We start from the raw sequence: 18,568 nt of genomic DNA, 5'->3' as shown, positions 1-18,568 counted from the left end.
GACAAGGTATATTTCATATATAATGGACATCTAAGGAGAGTACTATAAATATGTTAAATTATATGTAATGTAGATGCCCATTATTAGTGTTCATTGGCTATATATCACTTATCCATTATCACATGTGTTGTCCATATGTCTCAAGATTACCCCTTCTACTTGCCAAATTGCTTATAAATAGTAGCATTTGTTGAGTTTTGAAAGACACACATATTGGTGATCAATCCAAAAAGATTGGAGAAAGTTTGAGAAATTTATTATTTGTTATTTTATTTATTATTTGTTATTTATTTATTTTATTATATATCATTATTATATTATATTTTTTCATATCCTTATTTTCGTAGTGCACTGTTCACAACAGTTATGATTTTATTGCACTTCCAATCTATTATAACATTGTCAAATTATATCTCAAAAGTTGCTTAAAAAACTCTCAAGAGAATAAAGAAATAAAGAAAGTGATCAAATTTAATTTCATTCGAATAGGGGTGTGTACGGTCAGTTCGGTTCGATTTTGGGCCTAACTAAGGACCGAATCAAAACTCTTGGTTTACATAAAATAGAACGTTGAAAACCAAGTTCCATTGATTCCGGTTTTTGAACCAAAATAGGTTTGGTTTGGTTCAGCTCGATTTAAACTGTTTTTTTTTAAAAATATATATATATATATATATATATCTCCACAATTGTGCCTTCTTTGTTCCTTCTATCCTGCTTATTTTTGCTCTTTCTAGTTACCAAAATCTATCAATAATCACCCAATTAATCACATTTCTAAATCAACCTAAAATTCAATACATTTCATTCAAAATCTCATTCAAAGTTCATCCAAAATAAAATGAAAAAACAAATACTTAGAACTGAAAAGAACATAACCCCAATAACAAAAAATAAATTAAATATATGGAGTTGAAAAGAACATATTCAAACTCTCTTTGCTTTGTTCCAACTTCTTTCACTTACATCTTTGAACCTCTATATTTGGAGATCGGAGACGGAGCCGGAAGCGTGTGACTGAGGAGGAGAAGAGAAGTGAAGAATGGAGAACAAAGATGGAACCAGAAGCATCCGGAAACGTGCATTGAGAGAAGAAATGAAGATGGTCACTGCCACCGGAGAGTCCAGCGGCCGACGTGGAGACTTGGAGAGAGGGAGACTGAGGGTGAGGGTGCGTTGTGTCACAATTGCCCTTTCGGAAGCTTCTCTTAGCGATTGTGCGGCACTTGTTCCCGCTCACGAACAAGCCAGCCAACTCGATTACGGACTGCGATGGCACACCGAGTGCCTCTTGCAACCTCCACCCCCGTTTTAGGGAAAACGGTTTTAGAAAACGGGTTTGGAGAAAAGGTTTTCGTAAGAAGATTTGTGAGTGTGAATAAAGAAAGAAAGATTGTAGTAGACTAGAAAGCAATAAGCAACAACAACGGCTTTATAGAGTACTACTCCGGGTATGAGGAAATGATGGTTAGTCTTATCCCCATATAGTGCATTCTGAACAAAAAAGCCAACTGGCGCCCTTGCATATGCAAAAGGGCGAGTGGTCACTTACAATGAAAATGTAAAGAAAGCAAGCTAACTAAACTAATACAATACAGGACATGAAAAATATGCTAGAAGGGGGTTGGATTGGGCATGCGGCCATGGGCAACAGGCCCTGGACAAGCATGACCGTTACATTCTCCCCCACTTAATTGGTTGACGTCCCGTCAACCGACCTTGTTCAAAACCTGCGATGGCCGGAGCCGCATTTTTCAAGTCTTCGGCCCGCTCTCCAACTGATCTCTTCATCGGGGAGATCCTTCCATTTCACCAAGAACTCTGTCAGTTCTCGTCTGGGCTTCCACTACGGCGCGTACGTTTACCCAGATTTGTGCAACTTCTTTCTCAGCAAAACTCTTCATCGTGACTGATGGGCGCCTTAGCATGTTCCGCTGTCCATCCTCGGGTTCGGGTGATAGGGCTTCAGGAGATTCACACCGATGACAGAATGAATCTTCATCCATGAGGGTAACTGAACCCTATATGAGGTTCTCCCGACCTTCTCAATTACCTCACTGGACCTTCGTATTTCCTTACTAGCCGTTGGTCTCTCTGGCCTCGGAACTGAAACTGTCCCGGTCGTAGCTTGATCAGGACCTTGTCCCCAGCTTGAAACTCAAGGGCCCTCTGCTTCTTACCAGCCCATTTCTTCACTCTCCTTGATGCTCTTTCTAGGTAGGCGCGAGCTATCTCAGGGGTTTTGCTCCACTCTTTAGTGAAGTTATGTGTCTGAGGACTTCTGCCTGCATAAGGGTGGTCCACCAAGTGTGGCCTGAGTGGCTGTCTGTCGCACACTTCGAGGGCCGCCTTTCCGATCGCGGAACTCTGCTGGATATTGAAGCTAAGCTGAGCCATACCTAACAACTCGTCTGACTGTTTTCGACGCTCAGCCAATTCGGGCGGGCCATCTGATATGCCTTCCTGGCAGGCGGCTTTGCCCCCTGGCAACAACTCGACCTCATGGTCATTCCCCCTTCGTGGGGTAGGGACTTGGGCAAGCTTCTCAGCCTGACGTCCCGATACTCTTCCAAGACAAATAGATCGTCTTGGGGGATCTCCTCTTCAGCGGACTCAACCGATTCTACTGGGATGGTCATGAACGTGGGTTCGTCGTGGGCCGGGCCCCTCTTCAATTGGAGGGCTGAGATCATTTCTCACTCATTTGGCCGCTTGATACTTGCTTGGACTACGGTGGTGTAGATCCGGTAATGACTAAGCATTTGGCGAGGGGCACTGGTATGACTTTATGTTCAAGTAGGAATTCCATCCCAAGTACCACATCAAATCATCCATCTTGACAATCACGAAGTCGACGAGGCCCTTCCAGTCTCCTAACTTTACCGGAGTTCTCTTCGCTATCCCCGAAATCGGTAGGGCTGCGGAATTCACAGCTTTCATCTTTCCTGCATCTCTTTCCCAATTCAAGTTCAGGCGGCGAGCTTCCGTTTCCGCCATGAAGTTATGGGTAGCCCCAGAGTCAACCATAGTGGTTTTGGCCGATCTTTGGTTGACCCAAGCGTCCACATACATGAGACCTTTCTCTAGGTGCTCCGTCGCCTTTCCCATATTCTTCTGAGTGCAGACAGAAATTTCAATGCCCCCATCCTGGGATTCTCAATTTCTGCCGTTGGCTCGGTTACCGTCTCCTCTAGTTCGGCTCGTCTCCGGAGGTAGAGGCTAATGTGGCTTGAAAAGCACTGAACGCGTTTGATTTGGACATTCACGCGGCCCTGTGTGGCCCTCTACATATGAAACAAGACAGGGGGCGATTGTAATTGTTATGCTGTTATGGCGGCCCCCGCCAGTTGTTTCCTGATCTCGGTTGGGATGATTTACGGTCCCCCCCTGTGTTCTTGTCTCCTCCCCCAGACCTGGGAGGGCTGGAACGGCTATTTCTGTTTTCCTCATTTGAGGAAGTTGATTGCTTCCTCACATCTTGTGAGTCAGTGCTAAGGTCGTATAGTCGTTCAGCTGCCGCATAGGCAGAGGGGAGATTCTGTACTCTCTGTTCATATAGTTTTGCTTTTGCCCACGGTTTCAGCCCCTCCACAAAGCAAAAGACCTTGTCTTTTTTCGGACATATCTCGTATGTCCAACATGAGTCCTGCAAACTGTTTTACGTAGTCCCTGATGTTACTTGTTTGCTTTAGCTCTCTGAGTTTTCGTCAGAGCCAAGATCTCAACATTTTCAGGGAAGAACTGCGAACGAAGTTCTTGTTTCAATCTATCCCAAGTATCAATAGTGCAACGTTCCTTCCTGTATGTCTGTAAATCGTGATCTCCACCACAGTTTTGCATCTTCAATTAGATGCATCGTTGCTATTGTGACTTTCGACTCTTCATCACTGTGTTCGTCGCCTTGAAGTATTGCTCAAGGTCGAAGATAAAATTTTCCAGGCTTTCGCTTCTCGCACCCCACAGAAGGGTTTTGGTTCTGGGATTTTTATTCGGCTTACTGCCACTGCGCCCCCAGGTGGGGCTTGGTTCCCTACCGCTCGGATGGTGAGATTCACCCTCGCACTCACATCCGCTATCTCGGCTCTGACGACATCCAGGGCCGATCGAAAGTCTTCAGATAGGTCGGTTACCATCTGAAGTATTGCTTTTTGGGAGCTGTCCAACTCTTCGACACGCTCCTCTATGTGGGGCAACAGAACCCGAGGAGCTATTGCCTCGTTCAAAGTTGCCGGACCGTACTGTTTTGGTCTCGAGGGTCTCTACCCTCATCATTAATCTCTGACGGGTAATCCGTCTAGGCGGTCCTACCACCGCATCAATTCCATCGGCTTTCTCGGGCAACTTCTTGTAGCCGAGTCTCAAGGAAACGAACATTATCTGGGACCTCTCTCAGGTAGAGCATTTGTTCTTCTATCTCTACCAATCTGTCCACATGGGACTTGTTCAAGTTCTTCGTCGCCGACATGATCACTGATCTTCCCTCTATAAGCCAACTTGGCTCTGATACCAACTGTCACAATCGCTCTTTCGGAAGCTTCTTTAGCGATTGTGCGGCACTTGTTCCCGCTCACGAACAAGCCAGCCAACTCGATTCGGACTGCCGATGGCACACCGAGTGCCTCTTGCAACCTCCACCCCGTTTTAGGGAAAACGGTTTTAGAAAAACGGGTTTGGAGAAAAGGTTTTCGTAAGAAGATTTGTGAGTGTGAATAAAGAAAGAAAGATTGTAGTAGACTAGAAAGCAATAAGCAACAACAACGGCTTTATAGAGTACTACTCCGAGTATGAGGAAATGATGGTTAGTCTTATACCCCATATAGTGCATTCTGAACAAAAAGCCAACTGGCGCCCTTGCATATGCAAAAGGGCGAGTGGTCACTTACAATGAAAATGTAAAGAAAGCAAGCTAACTAAACTAATACATATTAACAGGACATGAAAATATGCTAGAAGGGGGTTGGATTGGGCATGCGGCCATGGGCAACAGGCCCTGGACAAGCATGACCGTTACACGTTGCGTGAGGTTGAGGCTTCCGACTTTGTGCTTGAGGGTTGTGAATTAGGATTTTTCAAGTTTTAATTTTCTATTTTTTAAATTGGGCTGAGACAAAAAATTTATTGGGTTGGGCTTTAACCGAACAAGATTGATTGGACTAGGTTTCCATTTTTTAATATATATTTATTAATATATTAATTTATATTATAGGGTACCGCTCGCTTCGATTTTCTACCATTTTCAAGGTGGTGAGCCGAGGACTGAACTGAACCCCTCGGTTATGTTCTTCAGCGAACCAATGGTTTCAAATTTCTTAAAAAATTGGACCAAACCAGTCAATTCAATCCGATTTAATCTTATTTGTCGATTTCCGACTTTTGCACACTCTTAATTCAAAATTTGACCTAACACGGTACGCAATTTTGTTATAAAGTAGAAAACTTAAATTAGATATTGTTTTTTTCAAAAATGTGTTATCATAATAAGTTCATCCTTAATCTATATTCAAAACTAAAATTTTAAGAATTTTGGTCATAACAAATAAAAATTTAATGATTAATATCTTTGTAGATTGTAATTTTCTAATATTGGATAAATATGTAAATTATGTTGCTATAAATTAATTTCGTGCAAGATTGTCAATTGATCCTACCTCAATGGATTAAAAATATCATTAATTTAAAGGTGGATGATTTCATATCCATTCTTACATTTTGTTGGAAAAAAAAAACTGAAACCACGGGACTAGTAGCTTCTGTTATAAGTAATTTTATTTGCAATCCCTAATAAGACCTATTTATTATTTTATTTATCGTAATAATGAAATTAAGTTTGGTCTTAAACTTTTAAAGGTGTTTAATAGATCATCGAACTATCAATTTTGTATCGAATAAATTCTTGTAAATTTAAAATTTTTAAAAATCAATTGATTTATTAGATATAAATTTGCATTCTATGGTTAATAGAACCTAATGTTCAATTTTGTATCTATTAGATATGAGAACTTTAAAAATTCAAAAGTTAAGGCTAAATTCATAATTTTGTAAGTTCAAAGATTTAATAGACACCAAATTTGAAATGAACCAATTTGTAATTTGACCTTTTTCCAACTACAACAAATCTAGTATCTTTCACCTCTCGATTTATCTTCTTCTCCCTCCACTAGACTCTTTCAATTCTCCCATTAAATTAGAAATCAAATATCATACCTTTACGAAATAAGTATATATCAATTATCATTTAATTATAGACTCACTTTGACTACAAAGCTATGCTATTCATAAATATATTTTACGTGTGTACATTCTTTGTTTCTGGTAGAATAAAATAACAATTACAATTGCTTGAAAATAAATAAAAAAATAAAAAAAATAAAACTAGTTGCATAAAGAAAATTCAAGCCCAAAATAATAGAATATGTAGTACATTGATAAAATAATTGCATATATATAACAAAAGAATGGTAAAAGACTAAAAAGCTCACGCCTAGCCACCATTTTGTTCGCTTCTTCCTGATTTTCTCAAATTGAAAGCTATCATTGATAGCAACCATCAGTGATAGCCACTGATAACTGTTATTAGCTGCTATCACCGATAGCTACCATCAATTGCTATTGCTGATAATTGCTATCAGTGATAACTTTCAATTTGAGAAATATTAATACAATCTTAAAATATTAACTTTTAATTATCTATTAGTTATCAATGACTATCATAAAATACATTTTCACCAATTAGAATCAACCTTGAAATATTAACGGTTAAGGATATCAGTGGTTATCGATAATAGACTTTTATAACTAATTATCAACATTGAAAGCAAACCAATGACTTTGAGAGATTGAGCTATACCATTAATGGAAAACTATTAATGGCCATCACTGATGGACTTTCATAGATGATTATCAACTTTGAAAGATTAACACAATAGCCATCACTTATTATCTTCTGTCGTGGCTCTCACTTATAGACGTTCATCAATTAGAATCAACCTTGAAATATTAACACTTAAGGCTAGTAATGATAGACTTCTATAGTTGGTTATGAACTTTCAAAGAAACTCGATATATAGATTTCATCTAACTTTTATCACCGATATCACCGATATCACTAATGTCACTCATATCGTAGTTATCAGTGATAACTTCTTTCATTTAGGGGTGTACATGGATTGGGTTGGGTTGGGTTGAGGGTGTTTTTTTGGACTAACCTGAAAAGTTGAGTTGGTTGGGTTGACAACCCAAATAACTCAAATAAAGTCTTTAACACAACACAACCCAACCCAACCCACGGGTTGGGTTGCCGGGTTATAACTTTTTTTTTTTTTTTTTAAGTTTAAAATATGTAAATTTATATACAACACATGACTAATAACTAGAATATCATAAAATTAAAATGCTAAATATCAGATATCTAAAATATTTATTGCAAACTTTAAATAGAGACAAATATCATAACAATTTTAAAAGAAAAATATTTAAAATTTACAAAGTAATCAAATTTTAAACAAAAAGAAATATTTATAATATATATATAATTCGGGTTGGGTTGGATCAACTCAAATTTTTTTAGTCAACCCACGACCCAACCAAACCCAACAAAAATAGAAAAAATTTAACCCAACCCAACCCTTATATTTTGGGTTGAGTAGTCCGGGTTGTTCGGGTTATCGGTTATTTAAACACCCCTACTTTCATTGATAACATCACCGATGAGATACTATCAATGATCTTACTGATAAGATGCTATCAGTGATCTCACTGATTTCATGTTATTAGTGATAGTTCTCAATTACTGATAACATGCTATCAATGGTGGCTTCTATCACTAAGAATGTGCTATAAGTGGTAGCTTCTATCATCGATAACGTGCTATCAATATTAGCTTCTATCATCGATAACATGCTATCAGTGGTAGCTTCTATCAATAATAGCTATTTACCACCTTATTGTCCCTTTCCTTGTCATTTCCAAACATTATTTTATTTTCAATACTTCTCAAGGGTACTACCATAAAAAAATGAACAACTAAACCAAACTCTTCTTTTTCGTTTGATTTTGTAAACAAATATTATGGTACACAAATACACAAATATTTTAATTTGTACCCTTGGGTCATATATACCATTTTTCAAGTTTATTTCTGATAGACATCATACTCTTAAAGTCATGTAAAAAGATAAAAACTTTTAGTCTGTCTGATATCGTTCACATTTCTCTCTCTCCCTCTCTCTCTCTCTTTTTTTTTTTTTTTTTTTGGCAAATTTGTGGACTAAAGAAGTAGTTTCTTTCATATCTATTTTCATTTACTATTTATATTTAATGTTTCGTTATAATAATCAAACTTGATGATTGACTCATTGGTGTTATGTCACTTATGAATTGAGTAATTTCAAATCTTGAGTACCAAACTAACCTCATAATTCTTACGAAAAAAATGGAAGAAGCAAAAATCGGATAAAAGAACAAAAAACTAAAAAAAGAAAGAAAGAAAGAATAAGCAAAAATTGGAGAAAGGAAAGAAAATAAAAAAAAAAAAAAAAGAAAGGGAAGAATCAAAATCTAGATAAAGAAAAGAAAACAAAAAAGAGAAAGAAATGGAAGAAGCGAAGCAGAAATTAGAGGAAGAAAAGAAAATAAAAAATAAAGGAAAAGAAAGTGAAGAAGCAAAAACCGGATAAATGAAGAAAATAAAAAAAAATGAAATAAGTAAAAATTGAAGAAAATAAAGAAAATAAAAATATAAAAAAAAAGAAAGAAAGAAGGTGTGTAATAAGATAACTAAGATGAAATTAAAAATTAGAAAAAATTACTAATTAACACATCTATATTACAAGTATCCAACCATTGAAAAATTACGAAGAGAAATATACAAATGGGCCAAGCCCAAAGTGAGCCCAAACCAGAAATAGGGTTGGTCTTCAGTCCACTTTTGACTTTTTTAGGGTTTTGTAGAGTTTGTCCCCTCTCTTCTTATAAACCTAATTCAAGCATTTCCCTTCCTCTGTTCACGGCCAAATCCAACCCTTTTCTTCACAGACCCAAGTTGCAGCCGTCGCCATGGTTCGTCTTCTCCTCTCTTCTCGATCTTCCCTTCCAAACGATTTCATCTCAGTTTTAAGCTAGCTTCTAATCTTCTTTTCCTGTTCTTGTTCATTGTTGCAGGTGAAGTATTCCAGGGAACCAGACAATCCCACCAAGTGTATTTTTCTTTTTCTACACTCTCTCCTTACGGATCCTGTTTGATTTCTACTCAAAGCTTTGCATTTGATTTGATCTGTTTATTGCCTACCCTTTTGAATTTTCTGACACTCAGTTTTGTTCTTCTTTTCAGCCTGCAAAGCCCGTGGCTCGGACCTCAGAGTCCACTTCAAGGTAGGTTTTATTCCACTTCGTTGCTCTGCAATCCTTCGGAATAACAATCAACTAGAACTACTATGGACTAGGGCTTGTACCAGTAGTATTCGAAGTTTGTTTTTTTTTTACAATCCAAAATTTCTCTTCAGGAGTGATAGTTGTGCTTGATGCACGTAATTACCTGTTTGCTTTGATGTGCTCCTTTGTCTTATTGAATGTCTGTTGAATATTTGCTTGATGCAATCCCATATTCTCTCTTCGGTGCAAGTAATTGATTGATTTAAGCAAGAGTATATTAGAGTTTCCGTTAATGATGTTATATCAAAAGGCTCGTCTCTCAAAACAATTGCAGTTGCCGTTATTTTGAATTTCCCAGGATTTAGATCTAATGCTGGTCTTTATCTTTTTAGCTACACATTAATTATACGTATAAGTGAGTTTCTTCCGTGAACAATTTATACTTCTGTGTAACCTGATGATAAAAGCAGGGCTCTGTTGCCTTCTGTGAACAGGGCTCTCGTAAACTTCAGGGAAATTATATGCATTGTTATTGGGTGAACCTCTGTAACCAATAATGTCTTGAAGGTTCAGTAAATAATGCTACATATTTAAGCCTGTATTTCGAATATATTTTAGTACCATGTGTTGTTGCTAAGGCTCACCATAACTTGAAGGTTTTTCATATTATAGAACACAAGGGAAACTGCACATGCTATCAGGAAGTTGCCACTGGCCAAGGCCAAGAGGTACCTAGAGGATGTCCTTGCCCACAAACAGGCCATTCCTTTCCGTCGCTTCTGTGGTGGTGTTGGACGAACTGCTCAGGCAAAGAACAGGCATTCCAATGGCCAAGGACGCTGGCCTGTCAAATCTGCAAAGTTTATCCTAGATTTGCTTAAGAATGCTGAGAGCAATGCTGAAGTATGTGTTGCCTTTTCTGTCCCAACTCACTCCGAATTGTTGTTTTTGGTTTTTCCCGCCAGCTCATAATTATTTCTGCTCTTTTAGGTTAAGGGTCTAGATGTTGATTTGCTCCACGTATCTCACATCCAAGTAAACCAAGCTCAGAAACAAAGGCGTCGAACCTACCGTGCTCACGGACGAATCAACCGTATGTTCTGGCCACAAATTTACCTGTATTTATATGGTTGTCCAATCTTGAACTTATTGCCTGACCTTCAATTCCGTATTCTTTTCTGTCTGGTTGGCAGCTTACATGTCTTCTCCTTGCCACATTGAGCTGATTTTGTCCGAGAAAGAAGAGCCTGTTAAGAAGGAGGTAATATATCAGACTGCCTAATTATGCTTGTTCAGTTAAGAATGGATTGCTTTTAATGTATTTCTTATTTTTCCATAATTCATGATATCACAGCCCGAAACTCAGCTGGCGACTGGCAAACCTAAGAAAGGTCAAGCTATCCGTAGTGGCGCTTCCTCTTGAATGGCAAAAGTATAAATTCAGTTGTGGGTTTTTGCTGTGCCATTTCTTTTTTGAAGTGAGTTTAATTATTGATCACTATATAGAACGAGGGATTATTATTTAGATGTTTTGTGTGACCATGTTATATTTGGAACCTTTTCTAGTTCAATTTTCTTTTAAGTTGCAATCACATTCTGGCATTTTCTTTTTCTTAATGATATTTTGACCTCTTGGCATAGTTGTGATGATCACCATTAATTTCATTCTGCTAAATTAACACAGAATGGCCATTGTGTTCCTGTCACAAACATAAAACATAATTAGAGTGTTTCAACTACTGAGTCAGTCTTGTGCTACGGTCTGTTTGGAATGATTTATCAGTGCTTAAAAGGTGTACATTTAAAAAGTCATGTTAAAAAGTCATTTCAAACACGAAACATGCCCTTGTAATACTGTTTAAGAGCCTGTTTAGGAACATTTTGATCATCTTCCGAGTCAACTTTGTTAATACATTTACCTGCCTCAGAGTTCCTTAGATACTGCACCACCATTTTCACTCCCTAACAAACCTGATATTTCTAAATTGTTACCAACAGTCTGCAGCAAGTTTTTTGTTCTGTTTTGTACCATCGATACTACCATTAATTCTATTAGTTATTCATGGTTCGATTTTCTTCCCTTTTTTGGGTGGTGGGTCTGGGAAAAAACTTGGAAGAGCGTCATGGGTGGTCTCCTATCTTTAGATTATTTTCGAAATAAATTCTTTCTTCTCGAAAAATGATTATTAAAATTCTCTTTTTGAATGATTATCTTGTGTGTACTTTGGAGCGACTGTATAAGAAAAATCATCAGTCGGTAAATTGTCTTAAGAATGAGGATTGTTTTTAAGGGGGTGTTTGATTCAAAGGTTCATAAATAATTGAATTTTATCAACTATTGATGTTTTTTAAACTCCACCCCTCAAGTACAAACTTCCTATCAACTAAATATCTCTTGCACTCCAAATTTATACTTTTTAACCCTGATATGTTAGCTGGATTAAAGGCCTCTAAAACAGATAGTTAAAACTTCAAAGAATCATTCTCATCTCAAAATATAGGTAAATTACTCTGGTCTATGCGAAAGTAGGTTTCAAAGTTGTAATGGAACAAAAGTTTATGAATAGATTGATCATTTTTAAAACAAATTTCAATTTTAGTAAAATTTTAGGAACACAAAGTTAAAAGTTTGAGCAGCCATTAAACCCTTTCCTAAGACCAAAGAACAAGAACTTCACAAACTTTGTTCAGCAAGTTAAACTTCATGGACTTGGTATCAAATCGCCATGGCAATCTGTAGCCAATTTTCTTAGCAAGGTTATTCAAAGATTTCACTTTCTTGGCTCTTTACTGATGAAAACTGTTCAACATGCAAGTCAAAGAAGGGTGAAGGAAAGTATATACAATGGGGAGATTATATGCAGCAGATAGATTTGAAGCTCTCTGTTGGTTTTCATTTGTCATTCCCTCAAAATGGGATCGTTTTCCTCCGAGTCGTCTTCGTCTTCCAACTCATCTAACTCCTCAAGTATTGACTGGTTCACTCTCTTACGAGATTGTCTCCTGTGCTTCTTGAGCTCCAACCTTGGTTCTGCTTGCCGTGCGCCCATATCTCCAACCTTAATCCTGCAAAGAGAAAGTTCCATCACTATGTCGTTTCGGATATGGTTCATATGAGAATTAAGGATTCGAGCTGAATAAGCAACATCATTATTCAAACTATTCATAAACTACTTCTGGTGCCATGTTCATAATAAGTTCTAGTGTTATTTGTCCCTTCGACAGCGATGCCCCTAAATCCTGAAGTCTCATATGTGCTACATAAATAAATGCATATAAAATTGCAATCACAAACTCTGGTGTACACACACATTAGATATAAATGATGCAACAAATGCAACATTGCAGAGCTTTGCATTCTTTTTAACGTACCACCCCCTCAACTGCACATGAAGGATGCAAAATATGCAAGTGTTGTTATTCATAACCTCTAAGATTTACATACCTTACATCCCCCTCTCTTTTCGTTCCAAATGTTCTCAACTGGAATTCTTCCCTTATTCGAATTTCATCAAGAAGTTGGAAATAGTACTGATATCGCTCCCAGTCTCCTTTAATGACACATCCCGGTTCGCCAAGATGTAAACAATCATTAAAAGAGCATTTAGCAGGTTCACTGGCAAGAAGCATTTTCTGGATCTGTAGAGAATTTAGTTGAACTCAAGAAATGCTACAGAAGTTGAAATTTATGGAAGAATCAATGTCAACATTGCAAAGTGGCAAAAATGTATAAACCTCGGGGAAGGCTCGGGCAAGAGATTGCTTGGTTACTTTCATCAAACTGGGCTGGTTAAAACCAGGAGTGTCTGCCAGATAGCCCCCTCCCGACAACGGTAGGAGAGAAACATGACGAGTAGTATGCTTCCCTCTACCACTTCTTGTTGAAACTTCTGCAACACGCTGATCCTTAAACCACTTGCTACCTAGAATCTGTGAATAGACCAGAAAAATATAGAAACTATTATGAGCCTAGTGATCAAGAAAGTCCCAGAATCAATACGTTAACCAACATAGAGTTAGAACTGGAAGAGTGATCAAACACACCTGATCAAACCAATTATCTCCGTCTATAGCATCAGCTGCACGGCTATTGCTTCTGAGAGCATTGATGAGACTTGATTTCCCAACTCCACTTGGACCCACAATAACTGTAGTTTGATCTCTCAAAATATATGCAAGGGAATCAAGTCCAGTCCTAGTTTGAACACTGCAAAAAAGGGGGTCATAACCCCAGCTACGCAGTCTGGACTTCCAGGAAACTAGTGTCTGCATATGCCATTACTAACCACTGTCAGCATCACGAAAGGAAATGCATGCATAATTATGACAAAGTTTGACCAATCACTGCTCTCCTAGAGAGATTCAAGGTTCCAAGAGAAAAGAATATGTACTATCACAAGCAACGTAAGAACCAACTTTCTTGTTACAATTACAAGTTGAGGGCTGAGGGATTATACTATAAGAAAAAGAAGCACCCATGACAATAATAAAGAGGGTGACAACCAAGCAACAGCCTGTGGGAATAAATCAATGCTTTAATTGCAGCTCATTTTTTCCTTTATCATTTCCAAATTAGAAGCAAAACTTCTTATGTTACCATAGCTACATTCTAGAACTACAACATTAATTACGATTGTGATTTAGAAGTGTATCCTCTTTTCGTAAAAGATACTAAACCTTCATTGTTTTTGTAAGTGTCTGATGTTCAAAAATAATTCATGCATGATATTTTACTACATTAGTGATTAATCCTCATACGGAAAAGCATTGGAAAGTATTGAAAATAGTTATCAGGGAATTTAGTAAGTAGAAGATTGAAAACACAACCTCTTCATCAACAAGTTCCAACTTATTGAGACCCAACGTCAGTGGAATGCCTGTAGACTCTGCTTCAACTAGAAACCGCGTAAGTGTAAACGGCTCTAACTTTGGCTGATCCATGGAGAAGAGCACAAGCAAGTGATCCACATTGGCCACCGGAGGTTCAAGGATCTCCGAGCTTCTTTGGAAGATATTCTCGATCATTCCCCTGCGGTCCACCCAATCAATGGAACCAACGACCACCTTGTCCCCGACTAACACTCTCCTCTTTATCTTCTTCAGCACAGCCTTCACCACGCACAGCAATTCAACTCCAAGCCTAGAAGATTCGGAAGAATCATTTTCTAAGCTACCAGAACGCTCCGAATTGTCGTTCGAACTGTCAGAAAGTTGAGAAGGAAGCGCCTGAACAATTACGCGCATGAAATTGGCTTGGGCAGCGGCGACGGTGCCGATGGCTTGAGATTCGGAGAGAGGAGGATTGTCTTGGGGAGAGAGAACCGGTGCAAGAGACGAATAATCCTTGAAAGTATGTTTAGCTCGGAGTAGGTTCTTGCTTGGCGGAGGCTTATTGGAGACATTGTTAGGGTTATGCTGTTTGGCAACAATTGAGAGGCATCGGAAGTTGAATACTCGCCGGAGAACATTTCCGAAGACTGGAATTGATGAAGTGGCGGCGATAGCGGTGGTTTGGTGGCGGAGCATAGAAATGGAAGCGATCGCCATAAGAGTGAGCAAGATGATTCGAGAACGAATCTGCAAATTCAGATATCAACTTCTGAGATTGAGCAAAATTCAAAACAGAAACGAATTCCCTAACTAGAATAGCTCAGAATCAACTCGAGATTGAAAATTCAAGATATCTTTATGTTCCTCACTATTGAATGTAGAGTAACTGCTGCTTCTGCTGATGAAGATGGAGGAATTTCAGTGAGAGCTGACAAGCGAAGCTAATTGTCGTTCTGTCCGGAACTACTTGTCGTTTGAATAAAATGGGCCGTACCGGGCCGAGTCTAGGATCTATGAATTGTTGCCAAGCCCAGTTCATTTCGCACTTTTTAATGGTGGGCCAGGCCCATTCCTAAAGTGTCCCTCCTCCTCATAAAAGGCCCAAGCCAGTGTCGGTAGAGAGGGGTTAGGGACTCGAATAATAAACCTCTTAGTCACTAATATATATTGTTACATCAGTTGAGTTATGCTTAGACATAATTTTTCGAGATCTATACTGTGTGATATTAAATGAAAAATTGTAGGGAAAATTGAACAGTACCGTTACAATATGGTTGGTACACAATGGGAGTCAAGTTTATATCGTTAGATTTATGAGAAATAAATCAAGAGATATTTTTTTATCCTTCTATCTAACGTTTATAAGTGACTTTGTATACATCAAATAACTTTATAAAAATTTGGATTTTGTTAAATCTTGTCGTGAAAAATGAATATAAAAGAAATTAATCATGCTTTAAAATAAATTAAAGCTACAAAAGCATGTGTTTATTTAGTTCTTACATCTCTAATAACTTACTATATATAAATTGAAAGTTAGGTGATTAAAAAGAAAAATTTAAGTTTATATCTAACTGATACAAAAGTATAAGGCTTAATAGACTCCAAATCATAAGTTTAGAGATTTATTAGACAAATAGCATAATTACATATTTGGGAGTAATTTTAAAGTTGTTAAAATCATTTTTGTCATATTCAAAATAACTTCGAACATGTCTTGGTGTGTTTGGAAGTGATAGTTGGAGTAATGATTTTTTTTAAAAAAAAAAAAGAGATTTGATTACAATTGATTTGTAAAGTTGATCTTTATACAATCAAATTAATGTTTGGTTCTAAACTTTTTTAAACGATTTCCAAATATTCAAAAGTGATTTTGAATTATTATATTTGATTTTGAAAGGGAATTTAGAGCTATCCAACCACTCAAAATTGTATTTTCTATTTGAGAAATTATTATTTAACCAAATAATTATGGTAAATATCTATTTTTATTTCTTTTATTGTTAAATATTTATGTGCATGGTTCGTATTTGAGTGAGATGAATGTTCTATAGTAGACATCGAAAGAAAATTCAATATATATATATATATATATAATTGTTTGTTTTATTAACAATTTAATGACAAACAATGTTTTGTCATTTTTTGTTCTAATATTTAAATTTTGAAAAAAAAAATGATTTCACAAATAGTTAATCAACAATATTTTAATAAAAAATGAACTAGATAGCCATTTCGGGACTTATTCTTGGTCAATCACCTAACAAAATTCACCTATCAACTAATTCCTTCAAAATCAATTTGAAATGATTTTAGAATTTTTCTAAAATCAATTTTAGCTCATGCCAAACACCATCATTTTAAGGAAAATTTATTTTGATGACCGAAAAAATGATTTTGATCATCTCAAAATCACTCCCGAACCTATCTTTAATCACGAAAAATTAATTTAATATTTAATTATAGATTTTTAAATGAAATTTTCATATCACCATATGGGAATTTATGTTGAATGATTAAAAATAAAATGATTTTAATTAAAAATAATAAAATTGATTTTATAATTTAAATATATATTTTCGATTAAAAAAAAATGAAAGTTCGGATCTTTCAACCCACACGTCTATTTAAAAAATAAAAAAATAAATTAAAATCGAAAAATAATAGCATGAAGAGATAAGGCGATGTTGGTTGGTGATGGGTTGTTTAAAAAAGAAAAAAAGAAACGGCACATTGGAGTGAGGTTTAAATGTTCAGCCTTATCACCGTTTACACTTTTTTGAGTTTTGACCATTCCAAAAACAAGAAATATATACCTTCTCGGAACTCGTGGAGCCACTTTTTGGGATTTTAACCCACACCCTTTTCCAAAACTAGGGGCTTTTCTTATTCTAGAGGTCAATTTAATTCATAAATATCTTTTTTTTTTTTTTTAAATAACTAAGGATATTATATAAATTTATGGGTTTGCATTTAAAATGTTCTTTGTAATTTTTTTGTATTATTTATACTTTCTTTTTTTAATGAACATAGGTATATAAAATTTAGAATGATGAAATTGACTTCTAGACTATAATATATGATTGTATTACACAAAGGGATGAGTTCATTATTATAACTTGAGTTTTTATAATTTATGTTTAGTTTATAAAATATAGTATATAGCATACAAGTGATGATTTATTTCATGTTACCCTACATTTGAGTTAATAAATATTAACAATTTTGTGTGTTGTGATAAGATCATATTTAGTTGTTTAATTTTTGTTCTTAGATTTTCAAAATATTTATTTTGATCTCAGAGGCCAAAACTTTGATGTATGGTCTATTTTGATTTCTAAATTTTCATTTTGTCTATTCTAGTTTACAAACCTTTTTAAAATAACTATTTTGGTCGTTATTATGTTATCTTTTCATTTAATTTTCTCTAACTCAATGCTAATCTCTAGTCTACTTAACTTGAAATTATGCTCATATTAATATACTAGTACATATGCTAAAAGTTATGTCATTAATTTGTTATCATCAAAATAAAATTAAAAACTCAAATAATTACCTTTTTTTAAAAAAAAATTAAAGGGCTCGTAGACTTTTAAAAACATGAATAAAAATGAAACAAATTTGAAAGTTGAATGATGAAAATTAGCATCTTAAAAGTTTATAAATCAAAATTAATGATTTAAACAACTATAAAAGTTCATATACTAATATAGGATGTAGACCATATAAGAAAAATTGGATGATTGTTGGAAAAAAAATCTTATTTATAGAAAACAATTACAATGATGGATTATTACAAATTTTTATTGAAAATAATATTGTTAAAGTATCACTTGGGTCCATATTTGAATTTGGTTCCATTTGTTAAAATCTGATTTTAGTCTTACTACATTAAATAAATCTTAAGCTGATTAAGTCACTATATTTTCAACCTATCTTAAATTTAGTCCTTCAAAATTTATTTGGTTGAAATTAGTTAAATAATAATAACAATTTTCATATAAAAAAAAAAACATTACGTGAACAAAATATACATATATTCACCTAGTTGTTGATATTTTATACGTTTAATTTTTAGTGGCGTTGATTGATATGTTGTTAATTATTTTAGTGACACTATTATAAGATTCGTATTTTAAAAATAAAAAAATTGCTAAAAACGAATTTTGGGTGACAAAAATTGCACGCGTTGCTAAAAATTTATCACTAAAGAATCAATTTTGCACAACTTGTAAAGAGGATTTTCCTAAAAGACTAAGAATATGTTTGGAATACTTTTTCAAATGTTCAATTCAAAAAATAAATCATTTTGGAAGAAACTGCAGTATTTGACAACCACTCAAAATACCTTTTCGATTCTAATTTAATC

At 35.7% G+C, this 18,568-nt stretch overlaps 2 protein-coding genes and 1 non-coding gene across 4 annotated transcripts; 2 read left to right on the top strand and 1 right to left on the bottom strand.

Moving 5' to 3' along the window:
* The first annotated feature begins 8,948 nt into the window (after window positions 1–8,948).
* LOC120075656 (60S ribosomal protein L17-2-like) lies at window positions 8,949–11,009 on the top strand. The gene is made up of 7 exons (XM_039029249.1): window positions 8,949–9,057; window positions 9,160–9,196; window positions 9,329–9,369; window positions 10,042–10,272; window positions 10,360–10,462; window positions 10,563–10,630; window positions 10,724–11,009. Exons 1-7 carry the CDS (start codon window positions 9,055–9,057, stop codon window positions 10,790–10,792), a joined length of 552 nt encoding a protein of 183 aa, XP_038885177.1. The 5' UTR covers window positions 8,949–9,054; the 3' UTR covers window positions 10,793–11,009.
* On the top strand, window positions 9,830–9,959 carry LOC120076931. The gene has a single exon (XR_005481678.1). It is a non-coding gene; the product is annotated as a small nucleolar RNA snoR74 (small nucleolar RNA).
* Window positions 11,010–12,042: 1,033 nt separating the features above from the next.
* LOC120075655 (small ribosomal subunit biogenesis GTPase RsgA 1, mitochondrial) lies at window positions 12,043–15,208 on the bottom strand. Of its 2 annotated transcripts, XM_039029248.1 has the most exons (6): window positions 15,069–15,184; window positions 14,197–14,946; window positions 13,414–13,635; window positions 13,105–13,299; window positions 12,815–13,008; window positions 12,043–12,435 (listed from the first exon to the last, which is right to left on the bottom strand). In XM_039029248.1, exons 2-6 carry the CDS (start codon window positions 14,914–14,916, stop codon window positions 12,270–12,272), a joined length of 1,497 nt encoding a protein of 498 aa, XP_038885176.1. In that variant the 5' UTR covers window positions 14,917–14,946; window positions 15,069–15,184; the 3' UTR covers window positions 12,043–12,269. The 2 variants fall into 2 exon arrangements, with proteins under 2 accessions (XP_038885176.1, XP_038885175.1); XM_039029247.1 differs by having other exon boundaries at window positions 14,197–15,208.
* Window positions 15,209–18,568: the final 3,360 nt, after the last annotated feature.

Source organism: Benincasa hispida, chromosome 4, assembly GCF_009727055.1.
Source record: "Benincasa hispida cultivar B227 chromosome 4, ASM972705v1, whole genome shotgun sequence".
Lineage (NCBI taxonomy): Eukaryota > Viridiplantae > Streptophyta > Magnoliopsida > Cucurbitales > Cucurbitaceae > Benincasa > Benincasa hispida.
Note: the sequence above shows the minus strand (reverse complement) of the source record. Positions and strands in the feature narration are given on the sequence as shown.

Excerpts from the sequence above, each read along its gene's own strand:
- LOC120075655 (XM_039029247.1), bottom strand. The coding sequence starts at position 14,916 with ATGGCGATCGCTTCCATTTCTATGCTCCGCCACCAAACCACCGCTATC. Across the intron at positions 13,636-14,196 it reads TGGAACTTGTTGATGAAGAG|ACACTAGTTTCCTGGAAGTC; the intron begins GTTGTGTTTTCA and ends TGGCATATGCAG. Across the intron at positions 12,436-12,814 it reads AAAAGAGAGGGGGATGTAAG|GATTAAGGTTGGAGATATGG; the intron begins GTATGTAAATCT and ends TTCTCTTTGCAG.
- LOC120075656 (XM_039029249.1), top strand. Across the intron at positions 9,197-9,328 it reads ACCAGACAATCCCACCAAGT|CCTGCAAAGCCCGTGGCTCG; the intron begins GTATTTTTCTTT and ends TCTTCTTTTCAG. Across the intron at positions 10,463-10,562 it reads TGCTCACGGACGAATCAACC|CTTACATGTCTTCTCCTTGC; the intron begins GTATGTTCTGGC and ends TCTGGTTGGCAG.